The sequence below is a fragment of the Oncorhynchus kisutch genome, linkage group LG11, assembly GCF_002021735.2.
Source record: "Oncorhynchus kisutch isolate 150728-3 linkage group LG11, Okis_V2, whole genome shotgun sequence".
Lineage (NCBI taxonomy): Eukaryota > Metazoa > Chordata > Actinopteri > Salmoniformes > Salmonidae > Oncorhynchus > Oncorhynchus kisutch.
The window spans coordinates 10,423,709-10,443,236 of NC_034184.2; the positions used below are offsets into that span (position 1 = coordinate 10,423,709).

Below are 19,528 nucleotides of genomic sequence, written 5' to 3' on the forward strand. Positions count from 1 at the left end.
TTTTGGGGCTGTTGCTGGGCAACATGTACTATCAACTCCCTCCAAAGATTTTCTATGGGGTTGAGATCTGGAGACTGGCTAGGCCACTCCAGGACCTTGAAATGCTTCTTACGAAGCCACTCCGTTGCCCGGGCGGTGTGTTTGGGATCATTGTCATGCTGAAAGACCCAGCCACGTTTCATCTTCAATGCCCTTGCTGATGGAAGGAGGTTTTCACTCAAAATCTCACGATACATGGCCCCATTCATTCTTTCCTTTACACGGATCAGTCGTCCTGGTCCCTTTGCAGAAAAACAGCCCCAAAGCATGATGTTTCCACCCCCATGCTTCACAGTAGGTATGGTGTTCTTTGGATGAAACTCAGCATTCTTTGTCCTCCAAACACGACGAGTTTAGTTTTTACCAAAAAGTTATATTTTGGTTTCATCTGACCATATGACATTCTCCCAATCTTCTTCTGGATCATCCAAATGCTCTCTAGCAAACTTCAGACGGGCCTGGACATGTACTGGCTTAAGCAGGGGGACACGTCTGGCACTGCAGGATTTGAGTCCCTGGCGGCGTAGTGTGTTACTGATGGTAGGCTTTGTTACTTTGGTCCCAGCTCTCTGCAGGTCATTCACTAGGTCCCCCCGTGTGGTTCTGGGATTTTTGCTCACTGTTCTTGTGATCATTTTGACCCCACGGAGTGAGATCTTGCGTGGAGCCCCAGATCGAGGGAGATTATCAGTTGTCTGTCTTCCATTTCCTAATAATTGCTACCACAGTAGATTTTTTCAAAACCAAGCTGCTTACCTATTGCAGATTCAGTCTTCTCAGCCTGGTGCAGGTCTACAATTTTGTTTCTGGTGTCCTTTGACAGCTCTTTGGTGTTGGCCATAGTGGAGTTTGTAGTGTGACTGTTTGAGGTTGTGGACAGGTGTCTTTTATACTGATAACAAGTTCAAACAGGTGCCATTAATACAGGTAACGAGTGGAGGACAGAGGAGCCTCTTAAAAGAAGAAGTTACAGGTCTGTGAGAGCCAGAAATCTTGCTTGTTTGTAGTATTAATGGCACCTGTTTGAACTTGTTATCAGTATAAAAGACACCTGTCCACACAATAGTCAGGGATGCAATCTAGCCACCTTTTGGCGAAATTTACCATTTTGAATCCAAAATAGGTGACCTAGGTGATTTGTGTAGATCAGATGAGAAATGTTTGGGGGGGGGGGGGGCATTGGGATCAATACTGGCTGTATGCGAAAGAGTGATGCGCGTTTGGAGCAATACTTGCTGTTTCCAAGGCTCAGCCAATCATTCACATAGCAACAGAATGCAGCACGCGACGGAAGAGAGAAGAGACAACCAGTTTGCTAGTTACCACATCAGCGCATGCTCTGGAAAGACAGCAGATAGTAGAAAGGCAGTTTGCCAGTTAACTTACAGCAGCGCGTCCCCTGAACGATAACGAAGAGGTAGGGGAGAAGCCTGACTATGGAGACGAGAGAAGGTGATGTAGCGTACATCATGAACTGTAACCGAAAAATACAACTGGCATTTGGAAAGTGTGAGGTGAGGGAGAAAGTGTGGTGGAACAAGTGCAATATTTAGGTGTGTGTGTGGTCACAAGCATTCTATTATAAAGGCTCTCATGGCTTACTGCAATATAAGTGTATTGTTTTTTTCTCAAGACTTGTGTTATTTGCAGTAAAGTCTAGGCAACAAATAACATTGAATTGCTTTCTTTACCTGAGTTAGGTTCACCACTTATTCAACCACTCATTAACCACTTATTTTTACACACAGAGACAGATCATGTAGATCATATTCTTTGTTGTTTAATTAGTTAAAACCTGAATTCCCCCTAGCAGGTATTTATTTTGCGTGTTTCAGTGCAAAAAAAATAAGAACGGGTTTAGGTATGGTTTAGGTATTTGAGTTTCTCCCAGTACAGGAGTCACAGGCCATAATAACAATCATGACAATAATAATAATAATAATATGAATAATAATAATACAAGCTACTTATATAGCGCTTTTCAAGGACTCAATGTCACTTTACAATTCTAGAGAAGAAATAAACAAAAATGTCAACAACACAGCATGAAACAAAGAGTAGGGGGTAGGACTCATGGAAGGAAATGTATGAGTGAGTGAGCAGGTATTGTGTGTGTGAGTGGGAGAAAGAGTGTGGGTGTTTGAGAAGTGAGAATGAGGGGGGGGGGTGAAGAGGTAGGTCTTTAGGCAGGACTGAAATATGGTGGCCAGCCACACAGGAAGAGGCCAGACATACCAGACAGGACTTGACAGCTTTGAGTTTCTCCCAGTACAGGAGTCACAGGACACATCTCCAGGTCCAGCATAATAGTGAACAGGAGGAGCAGCTTGGAGTCCTGTCTTCTTCAGATTCTCCACCAATTCAGCCAGCAGAGGGTTTCTGTTCAGAACAGCCTTGGGATGAATGTCTGTCTGCACTGGGGGCAGCTGATCATCCTGATCAAAGCCGTCCTTAATACAGCCCATACAGTATCTGTGTCCACAGGAAATACCCAAAGGATCCTTCAGTAGATCCAGACAGATGGGACCACTGATGGAATCCTTGGATTTTGCCATGTTGGATCTGACACTACCAGACTGAGCATAAAGAGATACTTTCTGTTTCTCTAAGAGTGTCTATGCTTATAAGTGGGAATATTTCCTGGTTAAGTAAGTGTACTCGTACCTTTACACGGTGTGGTGTTGGACAGAGGCAAGGAAGAGACCGCTGTGATTGTGATTGGTCAACCAGAGGTGGCTGTGAATGGGGAAGACGGGAGTATTTGGACTGGAGTTCTGCCTCCATTCTTCAGATTCAGAAAACTGTAAGTATGCAAATTATCCAGACTTGATCTTTATACATTTGTATCATGACAGAATTTATTCAAAACAATCACATTGGTCTGGGAACAGGAGCCGTTGGTTTCTTGCTAATAAATTAAAACACACACACATATATATCACAAAGAATGATTCAATTAATTAAACACACTTCAAAACACTTGACACAAACTTGTTTCATATACATTTGTATTTATTATACAAAATGTAAATATTTCACAACACTGACATGTGAAGTCACAAAAAAGAAAAATAATTAAACTATTACACAAGTCGTCTCATTGCCAGTGCATTAAAAAAAGCTTTCTTAATAACAATGGGTTTGAATCACCAGTTCATATCTGTGCAGTAGTATTTAGTATATTTTCAGAGTTCTGAACTACAGCATTGAGGAATAGGATGAAGTTATGACTGAGGAATGGTTAGCTGCTCCTAGATTTGTGTCTGAGGAAAAATGTCTACCGAGAGGCAGTATTGACAACTTGGACAGGACCAGACACTCATTATTCAACCAGACAGTTGTATGCCAAACAACATATTTATGACAAATAATAATAGTGCCGGGGGGGATAGCTGCCGTTTTACGTGCTCCTAACCAATTGTGCTATTTTGAGTTTTTTCACATTGTTTTTAACTTATTTTGTACATAATGTTACTGCTATCATCTCCTATGACCGAAACCAGCTTATGGATATCAGAACAGCGATTATTCACCTCAAACTGGATTAAGATTTTTTTCTTGAATAAGTCTGACGCGAAAGATATACTGTTGCTCCCGGACCAGGCCCAAATTCCTGTCATTCGCACGAAGAAAAGACGGAGATACAGAGGACGCAGATCCGGGTGCCTTGTGAGAATTCGTCGGCGAGTGGGTATCCCGCCTCCACCATCCGTTAAATTGGCCAACGTGCAATCACTGGAGAATAAACTGGATGAGCTCCGTTATTGACTATCCTACCAACGGGACATTAAACACTGTAATATCTTATGTTTCACAGAGTCGTGGCTGAACAACAACACGGATAATGTAGTTGGCTGACTTTTTTGCATCGGTAGGATAGAACAGTAGAACAGTCCGGTAAGACAAGGGGTGGTGGTGTGTGCCTATTTGTCAAAAACAGCTTGTTCTCAATGTCTAATAATAAAGGAAGTGCTGGTGATTCTCTGATGTGGACAACTACCTAGGTGTCTGGTTAGACGCACCGCTTTGCTTGATCTTGGCCAGGTCGCAGTTGTAAATGAAAACTTGTTCTCAACTGGCCTACCTGGTTAAGTAAAGGTGAAATAAAATAATAATGCTACAGGACTGGTTTTGCTAGCACAGACAAATAAGTTCCAGGATTCATCCAATGGCATTGAGGAATATACCTGGCTTTATCAAGAAATGCATTGACGACGTCATCCCCACAGTGACCGTACGTACATATCCCAACCAGAAGCCATGGATTACAGGCAACATCCGCACCGAACTAAAGGCTAGAGCTGCCGATTTCAAAGAGGGGGATACGAATCCGTGTATAAAAAAAATCCTGCTATGCCCTAAGACAAACCATCAAACAGGCAAAGTTCATCTACAAGACCCTGCTAGGTAAAGTCCCCCCTTATCTCAGTTCGCTGGTCACCATAGCATCACCCACCTGTAGCACGCGCTCCAGCAGGTATACCTCTGGTCACCCCCAAAACCAATTCTTTCTTTGGCTGCCTCTCCTTCCAGTTCTCTGCTGCCAATGACTGGAACGAACTACAAAAATCTCTGAAACTGGAAACACATCTCCCTCACTAGCTTTAAGCACCAACTGTCAGAGCAGCTCACAGATTACTGCACCTGTACATAGCCCACCTATAAATGAGCCCAAACAACTACCTCTTTCCCTATTGTATTTATTTATTTAATTTATTTATTTTGCTCCTTTGCACCCCATTTTTTTTATTTATACTTTGCACATTCTTCCACTGCAAATCTACCATTCCAGTGTTTTACTTGCTATATTGTATTTACTTTGCCACCATGGCCTTTTTTTTGCCTTTACCTCCCTTATCTCACCTCATTTGCTCACATTGTATATAGACTTGTTTATACTGTATGTTTGTTTTATTCCATGTGTAACTCTGTGTCGTTGTATGTGTCGAACTGCTTTGCTTTATCTTGGCCAGGTCACAATTGTAAATGAGAACTTGTTCTCAACTTGCCTACCTGGTTAAATAAAGGTGAAATAAAAAAATAAAAAATAAAAGTGTCAATACAGGACTAAGATTGAATCCCACCTGGACAAAAGGAACACCTATTTGAGAATGCTTTTCATTGACTACAGCTCAGCGTTCAACACCATAGTGCCCACAAAGCTCATCACTAAGCTAAGGACCCTGGGACTAAACACCTCCCTTTGCATCTGGATCCTGGATGTCCTGACGGGCCGCCTCCAGGTAGTAAGGGTAGGAAACATCACATCTACCACACTGATCCTCAACACGGGGGCCCCCCAGGGGTGCGTGCTTAGTCTCCTCCTGTACTCCCTGTTCACCCACAACTGTGTGGTCAAGCACGACTCCAACACCACCATTAAGTTTGTTGACGACAACGGTGGTAGGCCTGATCACCGACAATGTTGAGACAGCCACTAGGGAGGTCGTCGGAGACCTGGCAGTGTAGTGCCAGGACAACAACTTCTCCCAAAATGTAAGCAAGACAAAGGAGTTGATCGTGGACTACAGGAAAAGGAGGGCCAAACACACACCCATTCACATCAATGGGGCTGTAGTGGAGCGGGTCGAGAGTTTCAAGTTCCTTGGTGTTCACATCAGCAACAAACTATCATGGTCCAAACACGCCAAGACAGTTGTGAAGAGGGCACAACAAAACCTATTCCTCCTCAGGAGACTGAAAAGACTTGGCATGGGTCCCCAGATTTTTCAGAAGTTCTACAGCTGTACCAAAAGCATCCTGACCATTTGCATCACCTCCTGGTATGGCAACTGCTCAGCATTCAAGCATAAAACACAACAGAGGGTAGTGCGTACGGCCCAGTACATCACTGGGCCAAGCTTCCTGCCATCCAGGACCTATATACTGGGCAGTGTCAGAGGAAGGCCCCCAAAAATTGTCAAAGACTCCAGTCACCCAAGTCATAGACTGTTCTCTCCAAAAGGCTCCTTAACAGCTTCTACTCCCAAGCAATAACACACAATTCATAAAAATGGCCACCTGGACTATTAGCATTGACCCCCCCCCCCTTTAATTAACTAAATTTTCTTAAAACTGCATTGGTTAGGGGCTTGTAAGCATTTCACGGTCCACAACCGTTGTATTCAGCGCTTGTGACAAATACCATTTGCATTCTTCAAAATAATTCCTTTATCTCACCACTAGAGGGGAAGAAACAGTTATACTGCAGGTCTACAACAACCACAGAAATGCACTCGTTAATTAATTACATTGTGTTGCGATATGAGATCTCTAGATTAAAAGTGAGTTACTAGCTAGGTTTCCATCCAATTGGCGGCAGATTTTTATGCACACATTCTAAAATCCCCCCCCCTTTTTATGCGCAGTTTCCCACCAGAGATATGTTTCAATCAAATTGACTTGTAGATAAAAGTCTGTGTGTGATGACGTAGGTCACAAAAATTACTTTTGCGGTTAAATTCCCATGTACCAAATAAAACTAATACAAGTCCATTGCATTCAACTCAAAAACATTTTTTTTGTTAAATAGCAAATGTGCCCACTCTGGTATGGGCATGTGTGCTCAAGCCAACAGTTCGCAGATGCAGTGCGGGTATTCCATATGACAGTTAATATATCAATATTTGCACATGAAAGTGTTTCCACTTAAAAGGTTGGATGGAAACCTGGTTAGTATTATCCTTTTCTTCTGGAATTAAAGAGCTACATATGCAGGTCCATAATAAATAGATATATCCATAATGCATTCCTCCTCTAAATATTATTTTGTACATTATCACTAGACTTAGCTTGTGTAACACATAAAACAGACCACGGTTGTGATCATCAATTTCCCCTTTGTTGAATCAACAGTTTGTAGCAAAGCCTTGTCTATCACTACAATGCAGTAATAGTATCAGAAACGTGACACTGCTTGAAATTTTACTCTCTCACACATACAGTGACATGCATGGGTAGATTCAAATAATTGGAAAATGAAGACATATTGTTTAAACCAATGCAAGCACCTCCATCAGAGGCATTCCTCAGGTAGCCATGTTGTACAGCTCCCATGTCATTCTTGTCTGTTTGTCACATTATTCACTTCACAGAGTAGGGTGAAATTGCCCCTAATCACTGATCTAAGGTCATGTGTTTTTTCCCCGTAATGGTCAAGTTTAGGACTTGAGGCGGGAACGTTGATCCTAAATCTGTACCTAAGGGCAACTTCAACCCAGAGCGACAGACTGTTTTGAGTGCTGTATCAACTCAAGCTAACAGGACTGAGAGGGAGTAGGGTTGTATGAGTGAGAGTAGACACCTCAAGTGCTTTCCTCTGTGTAAAAACAAACAAATGGCAACTTGACGAACCATCTTTACACCTGATCAAATGGTTTTCCTATTGTAAAAAAAAATCCAGTATTTAATTCTCTTGGGGCCAATCCTAACTTGAGATCAAATATTCCATTGACATGAATCCATTATTTAAACCAACGTAAGTTAAATTGCCGTTACGTGGTGTTTCAAGTTAGGACTTGTCCCGAAGAGAAGTAATGATTGTTATGGTGATGTTTTAGTGTACCAGATGTATCGTCATGACGATGGCCACTATGTTGGAGGTTGATCCTGGAACAATAAGAGCCCTCAGAACACTGTGCACCTCTTGCCCCTCTTCTTGACGGGTGGGGGGCACAGCACAGCACGGATGGCCTCGTCAAATACCGTCTTCAACCCTCGCTGGGTCAGGGCCGAGCACTCCAGGTACTTCACAGCACCTGACCACCACACACAAACAAACATCTTTATTACACATCTATAATCAAATTAAGTATTTTATCCATTAGTTCATCTGACACTTAGTAAATAGATAAAGGGCTTAATTGCCAAAATCTCACACTATCCCTTTAAAAAAGGTACAGACTCAGACATATGACATCAAGCACAGAGGGTCACTTGCTGTTTGGGGCAATACCCTGCCTGTGAAAGTAACCACCCCGCTATACTTCGGTATCATATGCCCTAATCTTGTGAATGGACTTCACGATTATATCATCAAATTTGTGAGAACGCTGTAATTTTTTATATATACAGTACCAGTGAAAAGTTTGGACACACCTACTTTATTGTAGAATAATAGTGACGACATCCAAACTATGAAATAACACATATGGAATCATGTAGTAACTGAAAAAGTGTTAACAAATCAAAAATATATTTGATATGAGATTCTTCAAAGTAGCCACCCTTTGCTAAGATGACAGCTTTGCACACTCTTGGTATTTTGTCAACCAGCTTCATTAGGTACAGTAGTAGGTAGTCACCTGGAATGCATTTCAATTAAACAGGTGTGCCTTGTTAGACAGCTTTAAAATAAAAATTCAAAAAGGCGCAGCAGCCTCTCTTTCTCGCTCTCTCATGAAGCAACGCCCACCTCTACTCTGTGGAACCTTGGGACAAGCAGGCAGAAAGATGTGCCCGCAGTTCAACTGTTAATATCACAGATATACTGGTAACTAAGCTCTTTTGTTTATATGGCTTGTTAAAACATTTTAAAAGTTGACTCTAAAAACTGTTGATTGAAAAATGACTGGACTGAACAGTTAATTCATTCTCCCCCAAACTAGCACAAAACCAATGTGCCTGATATGCAGCAAGTCCGTAACTCTTGTGAAAAGTGCCAATGTTAGGCTCCATTATGACACCAGGCATAGTAAATTTGATCAGATGTATCCCCTACACACACACACAGAGAGGTGAGAACAAACAAGATTAACCAACTCAAATCCCAATATGAAAAAGGTCCACCAAAGTCCTTGGCAATTAGCCTGACAGACTAACAACGTGCAATGGAGTGTTCACTGAGGATAGCTTGGGTTTTGGGAAAACCAAATCTTTTTCAGACACTGGGATGGTAAAAGGATGCATGTCTGAAGATGCTGACAACTTCCTTGAAGGTGAACAAAAAGGATGAGCTCAGAGAAAAGATCAAACAGATCGCACTGTCAGATTCACAGCAATGAGGAGAACTGAAATATTAGCTGAAGATTTAACTTCACCATATGATGCGGTCATTCAGAATGCACCATGCATTTCATTAGCTGTGGATGAATCTACAGATAACACTGATAATGCCCAGCTTCTGGTGTTTGTCAGATTTTATAACAAAACAAAGAAGGAATTCTGTGAGGAGCTGTTGGGCTGAACCCATCTAGAAGCACACACAGCTAGAGGAAATCCATGAGGTCAAAGGGATGCTGATAGATCTGAAGACCATGGTCTCAAACACCAAAGATGGAGCTCCAGCCATGATTGGAAGAAGGACAGACATTACATCACACCTCAAATCAACTGACTGTTGAGCTGCAGGGACGGGACAACACAGTTGTGATATGATAACAGCAGTCCGGGCTTTCCAGTAGACAGAGGTTTCCAACCATGTAGATTTCATCCAGAAGCAGATGGAGAACTTCAAGGCAAGCTTTGATGACTTCACTGTTGGAAGAGAACTGCTGCTGCTCATCCAGAACCCCTTCTTGGTCACAAATGTGACAAAGTTGTCAGAAGAAGCCAAACAGATCTTCAGATGGGTAGATGTTACATCACTGACATGGAGTTGATTAAGCTGCAAGAAAATGTGTCTTTAAAGGAGCAGGCTGGTGATTGTGATTGTCCCGGAATGCCGCTTAGCAGACAGGTCAAGCATCTCTGCCTGCTTGACAGAGCCACTAAGCTGCTAGCCATCAAGCTAACGAAGTTAGTCCCAGATAATTTTTCCAATGGAGCCCTCGGTCTGCGCTTTGTTTCAGGACAAACCGGATCACTCAGAGCTACAATGCGGCAATTGTTTGCTTGCCAAGGATTATAGGCATGAGGTGGCTTCCTTGATCACGCATGTTGCCTGCCCATGTAAGAAACTGGGGAAAATGCAGAGTGGAATGATTACCTTTTCTACGCTGGTGGCTGGATGGCGTTTGCGCTTGTTGGATGCATCTCTGCCTTGTCGTTTGTCATTATCCGACTGGAAGGTGTTGCCCGGGGCTCCTCTATCTTATAGCGGAGTCAAAGGAGCACAGCAAGAGGAACAAGGCAATCAACGATGGTCGCATGTCACGAGCCGTGGAAGCTAAAGACAGAGGCCTCCCACAAAGCAGTCTACACTCCCATGGAGAGGTCTGGAGCGGATTCAAATAATGAATTGTTAGCCGTCCAGGAGCTTGATCTTCCTGCACCTTCATTGCTGGGGTACCGGTGTCTGCGGCCGCAGTGCCTACTCCTACGATTTCAAAGTCCACGTTGGCAACCTTCCGTTCCTGCTCTGAATTGAGCGGGGCCTCTCCATCTGTCGGAGGCCTGCATCATCCTGTGAAGCATGGGAGTGGGCGGCTTTCCTCATCCTTCTCGTCAGCCATGATTTTGGGCAGCTCCATGGTAAGAAATGTGACTGTTCCTATCTTGGAGATGGAGTAAATGACATTACTAAGCTGCTCCCGAATGTACTACATCAGGCCAAATTGATTCTATCGTAGTCCATGTGGGTTTTAATTACATTATGAAGGACAGCTCTGAACAGTTGAAACTAGATTTTAAAGAGCTGATTGACTCTCTGCTAGACACTAAAAAAATACCAATAATATTTGGCCTTGTGCCCTCAATGAATCGTGGCAGTGAACGCTTTTGCAGGATTCTTTCTCTTCACAACTGGCTACATGATTATTGCAGCTGAAATGGGTGAAAACATTTGTTGACAATTTCAATACCTTCTGGAAACAAAACACGTTTTATAAGGAGGATGGGATAAAGGTAAAAAAGAAAATGACTGTAAAAACTGTCAAATCCATGTGGATTGATGAGGAATTAAAAAATGCTATGGTTGAGAGGGATGAGGCTAAAGGAATGGCAAATAAGTCTGACTGCACAACCAATTGGCAACTTTATTGCAAATTGAGAAATTATGTGACTAAACTGAATAAAAATAAGAATCTACACTATGAAACAAAGATAAAGGACATAAAGAATGATAGTAAAAAGCTTTAGAGCACCTTAAATGACATTTTGGGAAAAAAGGCAAACTCCGCCCCATCATTCATCAATCAGATGGCTCATTCATCACAAAACCAACTGATATTGCCAATTACTTTAATTTTTATTTTTCATTGGCAAGATTAGCAAACTTAGTCATGACATGCCAGCAACAAACGTTGCCACTACACAAAGTATATCTGACCAAACTATGAAAGACAAGTATTGTCATTTTTACACCCCCTGCTATATTGTGGATAAAGAGTGTCTAACAGAACACAGAGGGTGTTTTTTAATGGAAGCCTCTCCAACATATAGGAGAAGCTTCTTCAAAAAATGGCTTAACAAAGAGCTGCAGTTAGTTTCAGAGTGGTTAGCAAGGAATAAGTTAGTCCTAAATATTTATAAAACTAAAAGCATTGTATTTGGGACAAATCATTCACTAAACCACAACTAAATCTTGTAATAAATAATGTGGAATTTGAGCAAGTTGAGGTGACTAAACTGCTTAGAGTAACCCTGGATTTTAAACTGTCATGGTCAAAACATGTTGATACAGTCAGAGATCAGGTGAAGTCTGTCCATAATAAAGTGCTGCTCTACCTTGTTAACAAAACGATCAACAAGGCAGGTCCTATAGGCCCTAGTTTTGTTCCACTTGGACCACTGTTCAGTCGTGTGGTCAGGTGCCACAAAAAAAGGACAAGGACAAAAGGAAAATTACAATTGGTTCAGAACGGGGCAGCCCGGCTTGACATGTTGAGTGCACCATGGTGTCTGTTTGGGCTACTGGCGCATAGCTCGGAAACCCATGCACACCCCACAAGACGTCTCTTCACAGTCCCCAAGTCCAGAACAGACTATGGGAGGCGCACAGCACTGCATAGAGCCAGGACTACATGGAACTCTATTCCACATCAAGTAACTGATGCAGGTAGTAGAATGTGATTTAATAAACAGATAAAAATACAGCATAGGCAACATAGGCACAGACACATGCATACATACGATAACATACGCACTATACACACGGACATGTGGTAGTGGTGGAGTAGGGGCCTGAGGGCACACAGTGTGTTGTAGATATGTGGTAGTGGTGGAGTAGGGGCCTGAGGGCACACAGTGTGTTGTAGATATGTGGTAGTGGTGGAGTAGGGGCCTGAGGGCACACAGTGTGTTGTAGATATGTGGTAGTGGTGGAGTAGGGGCCTGAGGGCACACAGTGTGTTGTAGATATGTGGTAGTGGTGGAGTAGGGGCCTGAGGGCACACAGTGTGTTGTAGATATGTGGTAGTGGTGGAGTAGGGGCCTGAGGGCACACAGTGTGTTGTAGATATGTGGTAGTGGTGGAGTAGGGGCCTGAGGGCACACAGTGTGTTGTAGATATGTGGTAGTGGTGGAGTAGGGGCCTGAGGGCACACAGTGTGTTGTAGATATGTGGTAGTGGTGGAGTAGGGGCCTGAGGGCACACAGTGTGTTGTAGATATGTGGTAGTGGTGGAGTAGGGGCCCGAGGGCACACAGTGTGTTGTAGATATGTGGTAGTGGTGGAGTAGGGGCCTGAGGGCACACAGTGTGTTGTAGATATGTGGTAGTGGTGGAGTAGGGGCCTGAGGGCACACAGTGTGTTGTAGATATGTGGTAGTGGTGGAGTAGGGGCCTGAGGGCACACAGTGTGTTGTAGATATGTGGTAGTGGTGGAGTAGGGGCCTGAGGGCACACAGTGTGTTGTAGATATGTGGTAGTGGTGGAGTAGGGGCCTGAGGGCACACAGTGTGTTGTAGATATGTGGTAGTGGTGGAGTAGGGGCCTGAGGGCACACAGTGTGTTGTAGATATGTGGTAGTGGTGGAGTAGGGGCCTGAGGGCACACAGTGTGTTGTAGATATGTGGTAGTGGTGGAGTAGGGGCCTGAGGGCACACAGTGTGTTGTAGATATGTGGTAGTGGTGGAGTAGGGGCCTGAGGGCACACAGTGTGTTGTAGATATGTGGTAGTGGTGGAGTAGGGGCCTGAGGGCACACAGTGTGTTGTAGATATGTGGTAGTGGTGGAGTAGGGGCCTGAGGGCACACAGTGTGTTGTAGATATGTGGTAGTGGTGGAGTAGGGGCCTGAGGGCACACAGTGTGTTGTAGATATGTGGTAGTGGTGGAGTAGGGGCCTGAGGGCACACAGTGTGTTGTAGATATGTGGTAGTGGTGGAGTAGGGGCCTGAGGGCACACAGTGTGTTGTAGATATGTGGTAGTGGTGGAGTAGGGGCCTGAGGGCACACAGTGTGTTGTAGATATGTGGTAGTGGTGGAGTAGGGGCCTGAGGGCACACAGTGTGTTGTGAAATCTGTGAATGTTTTGCAATGTTTTTTAAATTGTATAACTGACTTAAATGTTGCTGGATCCCAGGAAGAGTAGCTGCTGCCTAATGGCGATCCATAATAAATACAAATACCAATACAAATACATTAGCTGTTCCGAATGTGGGCGATGGATGGTTAGACATCCACACAGACTGACCTATCTCCCGTGCCATGGCCAGGCCCTGGGGGTAGGTGATGGGGGACAGCTTCTTGTCCCTCAGCCTCTCCGTGGTGTCCTTGTCATCTCTCAGATCCAGCTTGGTGCCCACCAGGATGATGGGGGTGTTGGGGCAGTGGTGTCTCACCTCTGGGTACCACTGAGACACACCACATACAGAGGGTAAAGGTCATTAGGTCAAATATGGAGATTAAGGCTGGGTAGGACAGAGATATAGAAATATAACCTCTAAATCTGATCTATGGACATAGATGGCTTATAGGACTATTATGGATAGTGTAGAACAGAATAGCAGAACGCAGTGAAACACAATAGAACACCATTAGACACTGCTGAAAAACCTCACACATTACTTTAAAAACACCAAATCAAATTTAGTGAATCATAACTTAACCAGAGTCATATACAGAGAGAGTTTGACACACAGAAAGGTGTGTGATGTCATCTAAGAGCATCGTAATGCTTTTGAGTTGAAACCACAATGGCCAAACTCTCTCTATATCAGGACTATAGCTATAGAACATGAACCAGGGAGAGCTATAGATGTGCTTCTTTAGGTCAGGCTCGGCATGTCCCCTGTTCCTGTGTCTGTGAGCAGGTAGGTTCAGTACTGACCTTAGCTCGGACGTTCTCAAAGGAGGCGGGGCTGACCAGGGAGAAGCATATCAAGAACACATCCTGGGGAGAACCATAGAGAGACAGACCTTAGGGTGAAACCACTGAGATCAACCAACCATGGAATCCCCTGACTCCACATGGGACAGACTGGAAGAATAGCTCTTCTGTGATTAGTAGATAGCAAATCAATCCTTCACAGAAAGATAATGGGTTAGAAGCTGTGTGTGTGTTACCGTCTGTGGATAGGACAGTGGTCGGAGTCTGTCGTAGTCTTCCTGTCCTGCTGTATCCCATAGACCCAGATTCACTGGTTTCCCATCGACCATCACATTTGCAGAGTAGTTGTCAAAGCTGCAGGGAGAGGAAACCATCTCTTTATATCCAGATGCCAGCTCTGTGTATAGCATAGACGCCTAATATACAGCTCTGTGTGTAGCATAGACGCCTAAAATACAGCTCTGTGTATAGCGTAGATGCCTAATATACAGCTCTGCGTAATAGTAGACACCTAATATACAGCTCTGTGTATAGCGTAGACACCTAAAATACAGCTCTGTGTATAGCATAGATGCCTAATATACAGCTCTGTGTATAGCGTAGATGCCTAATATACAGCTCTGTGTAATAGAAGACACCAAAAATACAGCTCTGCGTAATAGTAGACACCTAATATACAGCTCTGTGTATAGCGTAGATGCCTAATATACAGCTCTGTGTAATAGTAGATACCTAATATACAGCTCTGTGTATAGCGTAGATGCCTAATATACAGCTCTGTGTAATAGTAGATACCTAATATACAGCTCTGTGTATAGTATAGATGCCTAATATACAGCTCTGCGTAATAGTAGACGCCTAATATACAGCTCTGTGTAATAGTAGATACCTAATATACAGCTCTGTGTATAGCATAGATGCCTAAAATACAGCTCTGTGTATAGCATAGACACCTAAAATACAGCTCTGTGTATAGCATAGACACCTAATATACAGCTCTGTGTATAGCATAGACACCTAAAATACAGCTCTGTGTATAGCATAGATGCCTAAAATACAGCTCTGTGTATAGCATAGACACCTAATATACAGCTCTGTGTATAGCATAGACACCTAATATACAGCTCTGTGTATAGCATAGACACCTAAAATACAGCTCTGTGTATAGCATAGATGCCTAAAATACAGCTCTGTGTATAGCATAGATGCCTAAAATACAGCTCTGTGTATAGCATAGACACCTAAAATACAGCTCTGTGTATAGCCTAGAAACCTAAAATACAGCTCTGTGTATAGAATAGATGCCTAAAATACAGCTCTGTGTATAGCATAGACACCTAAAATACAGCTCTGTGTATAGCCTAGAAACCTAAAATACAGCTCTGTGTATAGCATAGATGCGTAATATACAGCTCTGCGTAATAGTAGACGCCTAAAATACAGCTCTGTGTAATAGAAGACACCTAATATACAGCTCTGTGTAATAGTAGATACCTAATACACAGCTCTGTGTATAGAATAGATGCCTAATATACAGCTCTATGTATAGCATAGATGCCTAATATACAGCTCTGCGTAATAGTAGACACCTAATATACAGCTCTGTGTATAGCATAGATGCCTAATATACAGCTCTGCGTAATAGTAGACACCTAATATACAGCTCTGTGTATAGCGTAGACACCTAAAATACAGCTCTGTGTATAGCGTAGATGCCTAAAATACAGCTCTGTGTATAGCGTAGACACCTAAAATACAGCTCTGTGTAATAGTAGACACCTAATATACAGCTCTGTGTATAGTATAGATGCCTAAAATACAGCTCTGTGTATAGCGTAGATGCCTAAAATACAGCTCTGTGTATAGCGTAGACACCTAAAATACAGCTCTGTGTAATAGTAGACACCTAATATACAGCTCTGTGTATAGTATAGATGCCTAATATACAGCTCTGTGTATAGCATAGATGCCTAAAATACAGCTCTGTGTATAGCGTAGACACCTAAAATACAGCTCTGTGTAATAGTAGACACCTAATATACAGCTCTGTGTATAGTATAGATGCCTAAAATACAGCTCTGTGTAATAGTAGACACCTAATATACAGCTCTGTGTATAGTATAGATGCCTAAAATACAGCTCTGTGTAATAGTAGACACCTAATATACAGCTCTGTGTATAGCATAGATGCCTAAAATACAGCTCTGCGTAATAGTAGACACCTAAAATACAGCTCTGTGTAATAGTAGATACCTAATATACAGCTCTGCGTAATAGTAGACACCTAAAATACAGCTCTGTGTAATAGTAGATACCTAATATACAGCTCTGTGTATAGTATAGATGCCTAATATACAGCTCTGCGTAATAGTAGACACCTAAAATACAGCTCTGTGTAATAGTAGACACCTAAAATACAGCTCTGTGTAATAGTAGATACCTAATATACAGCTCTGTGTATAGTATAGATGCCTAATATACAGCTCTGCGTAATAGTAGACACCTAAAATACAGCTCTGTGTAATAGTAGACACCTAAAATACAGCTCTGTGTAATAGTAGATACCTAATATACAGCTCTGTGTATAGTATAGATGCCTAATATACAGCTCTGCGTAATAGTAGACACCTAAAATACAGCTCTGTGTAATAGTAGACACCTAAAATACAGCTCTGTGTAATAGTAGATACCTAATATACAGCTCTGTGTATAGTATAGATGCCTAATATACAGCTCTGTGTATAGTATAAATGTAAAATACAAACACTTCATAGAGGCAAGCAGACTCACTCACTTGCATCCATGCATTGTGTGTGTGTGTGTGTACTCACACAGTGGGTATGTACTCTCCGGGGAAGGCATTGGTGGTGTAGCTGATTAGCAAACAGGTCTTTCCCACAGCCCTGAGAAAAATAATGGGAAAACTAAAAGATCATTACTTGACACATTGGAAAAAACAGAGCAAACTAGAATACCATTTGGCCCTAAACAGAGAGTACACAGTGGAAGAATACCTGACCACTGTGACTGACCCAAACTTAAGGAAAGCTTTGACTATTTACAGACTTAGTGAGCATAGCCTTGCTATTGAGAAAGGCCGCCGTAGACAGGCCTGGTTCTCAACAGACTGCCCACAAAATGAGGTGGAAACTGAGCTGCACTTCCTAACCTCCTGCCAAATGTATGACAATATCAGAGACACATATTTCCCTCAGATTACACAAAGAATTTGAAAACAAACCCAATTTTCATAAACTCCCATATCTACTGGGTGAAATACCAGTGTGCCATCACAGCAGCAAGATTTTTGACCTCTTGCCTCGAGGGCAACCAGTTAAGAACAAACACTAACTATTTGCACATAGTATGACATTTGTACGGTCTTTATTCTTTTGGAAATTGTGTGAGTGTAATGTTTACTGTTAATTTGTATGGTTTATTATCTAGTTCACTTGCTTTGGAAATGTTAACATATGTTTCCCATGCCAATAAAGCACTTCAATTAAATGTAAAAAAAAATAATAATAAATAAAGAGAGACAGACACATACTTGCTTTACTCACTGCTAGAGAAAACACAAGCCTAATAATGAGACCCTAAAAAAAAGCTGCTGAGGTAGGTAGACTTCTAGGTAGGCTGGCACTCAGTTTGTGCATGTCTGCTGCCTTTGTCTCTCTCTCAGGTTAAGTATCACACAGACATTGGCCTATTTTCACTTTGCATGAGAGACATACTACTCCCTCACGCCCTACTACCCCATCCCTGTTATCGCCAAACACACAACACAGGAAGGGTTGGTGACAGCGGTGTCTGTGTGTGTGTGTCTATGAGTCTGTGTATCCAGTACGTCAGAATGATATGAACAGATTGATGGTGGATTTGCAGGGTAGGAGGTGAATGGACTGCGTAAGAATGAGTGTGTGTGTGGATGAACGGAGGGAGCAGTAGTGAGACAGACTGACAGTTTAAGTGCTACTATAAAACTGATTTGGGGTCATTGAGTTTGCTTGGCTGGGGGTAAGGAATATGAGGGAACTGGGAAAGAGGGGAGGAGGGAGGGGTAGTGAAAACGTAGTTTTTTTGGAGCAGGCCACTAATAGTATATTCTGGGTTGCTCTGGGAAATACAGATTAACAGATGGAATATTAATATATTACGCTAATGCTCTGATTGATTCTTGCATGGCTAAACATGGAGTGTTCTAGCTGAAGTATATGTTCATTAAAAGTAGTTAAACCTACGCCCCGGTTTGTTATTATATAAAGGAACAAACACAGATTAATAACCCTTAGTTTTCACAAATCCTCCAAATGGGATTTGGCATTAGTATGGCATTGTAAATATCAACATTTCGCCAAGGCTTAGGGGAGTTAAGGACAAAATCAGTCCGATAAAGGATCAATGCTTCCTGCTGTATCTACGTAGACCTGCTGTACCATCTCGCCTTTTTTAATCCAACTCCCAAATACTGTAGCGAACATGGTAGTAAATGATGGAAGGAAAATAAAAACGGAATAAATGAATAGATTCCTTCATAAAACATGGGAAGAAAGGGCTGTACATTGAAATGATTATAAAACAACGCCTAGAAATTCCTTAGCCCGCATCAGAACTGATGTAGCCTGATTCCCGATGGCCTACAAGGCGAGTATGTTTCCCATAGCATCGCTACAGCCTGGGCGTTTTCTCAGGGTGAAAATACACAACTCCACATTTTACACATCCCGACGTCTCACATTATATTACAATCATCTCCTAAACATGACCGCATCGCTGGTCTCACGCACACACACAGGATGAGGATATTCTCTACGTTTATCAATGAGATTCTTACCCGTCCCCGACCACCACACATTTAATTGCTTGCATTTGCAAAGGTCTATGCAGTTTCAGAAAGCCTACAGAAGTGGTTGCTGTATCTCACAATGAGCGCTAGCAGTGATTTAGATCAGAAGCGGGTCAGTCCGCTCTGCTTTCGAGCCGCAGTGAAAGGGGTAGGTGACGAGAGACGCCTGAAAAGACCGAGCGTACTTAAAGGGCCAGTGAGCATCAGAAGTCAATTTTCCCCTTTCCCTTGTTTGAGGAGTTTGTATTTCCCCCAGTGTTTCGACAACAACCTTGGATTTAAAACACGGAATCTTTGTTGACAATTTAGCCAAAAATGTATGCAATAATTATGAAATCCAACAAAAAAGAAGCACAGTATCAATCCAAAAACTGCAGTACAAATTATTATTTAAAAAAATAGTATATTCTTTACACACAATTAAATGTTTGATTTGTTGATGTTTCAATACAAGCTTAAAATCTGATATGTAAATTAATCGTTGTCAGATATTGATA

At 42.4% G+C, this 19,528-nt stretch overlaps 1 protein-coding gene across 3 annotated transcripts; it reads right to left on the minus strand.

Moving 5' to 3' along the window:
* Nucleotides 1–2,887: 2,887 nt before the first annotated feature.
* LOC109900052 (ras-related C3 botulinum toxin substrate 3-like) lies at nt 2,888–19,179 on the minus strand. Of its 3 annotated transcripts, none has more exons than XM_031835261.1 (6): nt 19,020–19,167; nt 17,017–17,088; nt 14,422–14,539; nt 14,186–14,248; nt 13,546–13,709; nt 2,888–7,796 (listed from the first exon to the last, which is right to left on the minus strand). In XM_031835261.1, the coding sequence occupies exons 1-6, from the start codon at nt 19,052–19,054 to the stop codon at nt 7,736–7,738; spliced, it is 513 nt and encodes a 170-aa protein (XP_031691121.1). In that variant the 5' UTR covers nt 19,055–19,167; the 3' UTR covers nt 2,888–7,735. The 3 variants fall into 3 exon arrangements, with proteins under 3 accessions (XP_031691121.1, XP_031691120.1, XP_031691119.1); XM_031835259.1 differs by having other exon boundaries at nt 2,889–7,796; nt 13,550–13,709; nt 19,020–19,179; XM_031835260.1 differs by lacking the exon at nt 14,186–14,248 and having other exon boundaries at nt 13,550–13,709.
* Between the last annotated feature and the right edge of the window lie 349 nt (nt 19,180–19,528).

Excerpts from the sequence above, each read along its gene's own strand:
- LOC109900052 (XM_031835259.1), bottom strand. The coding sequence starts at position 19,054 with ATGCAAGCAATTAAATGTGTGGTGGTCGGGGACGG. Across the intron at positions 14,540-17,016 it reads GGAGAGTACATACCCACTGT|CTTTGACAACTACTCTGCAA; the intron begins GTGAGTACACAC and ends CTCTCCCTGCAG. Across the intron at positions 7,797-13,549 it reads GGCCATGGCACGGGAGATAG|GTGCTGTGAAGTACCTGGAG; the intron begins GTCAGTCTGTGT and ends TGTGGTGGTCAG.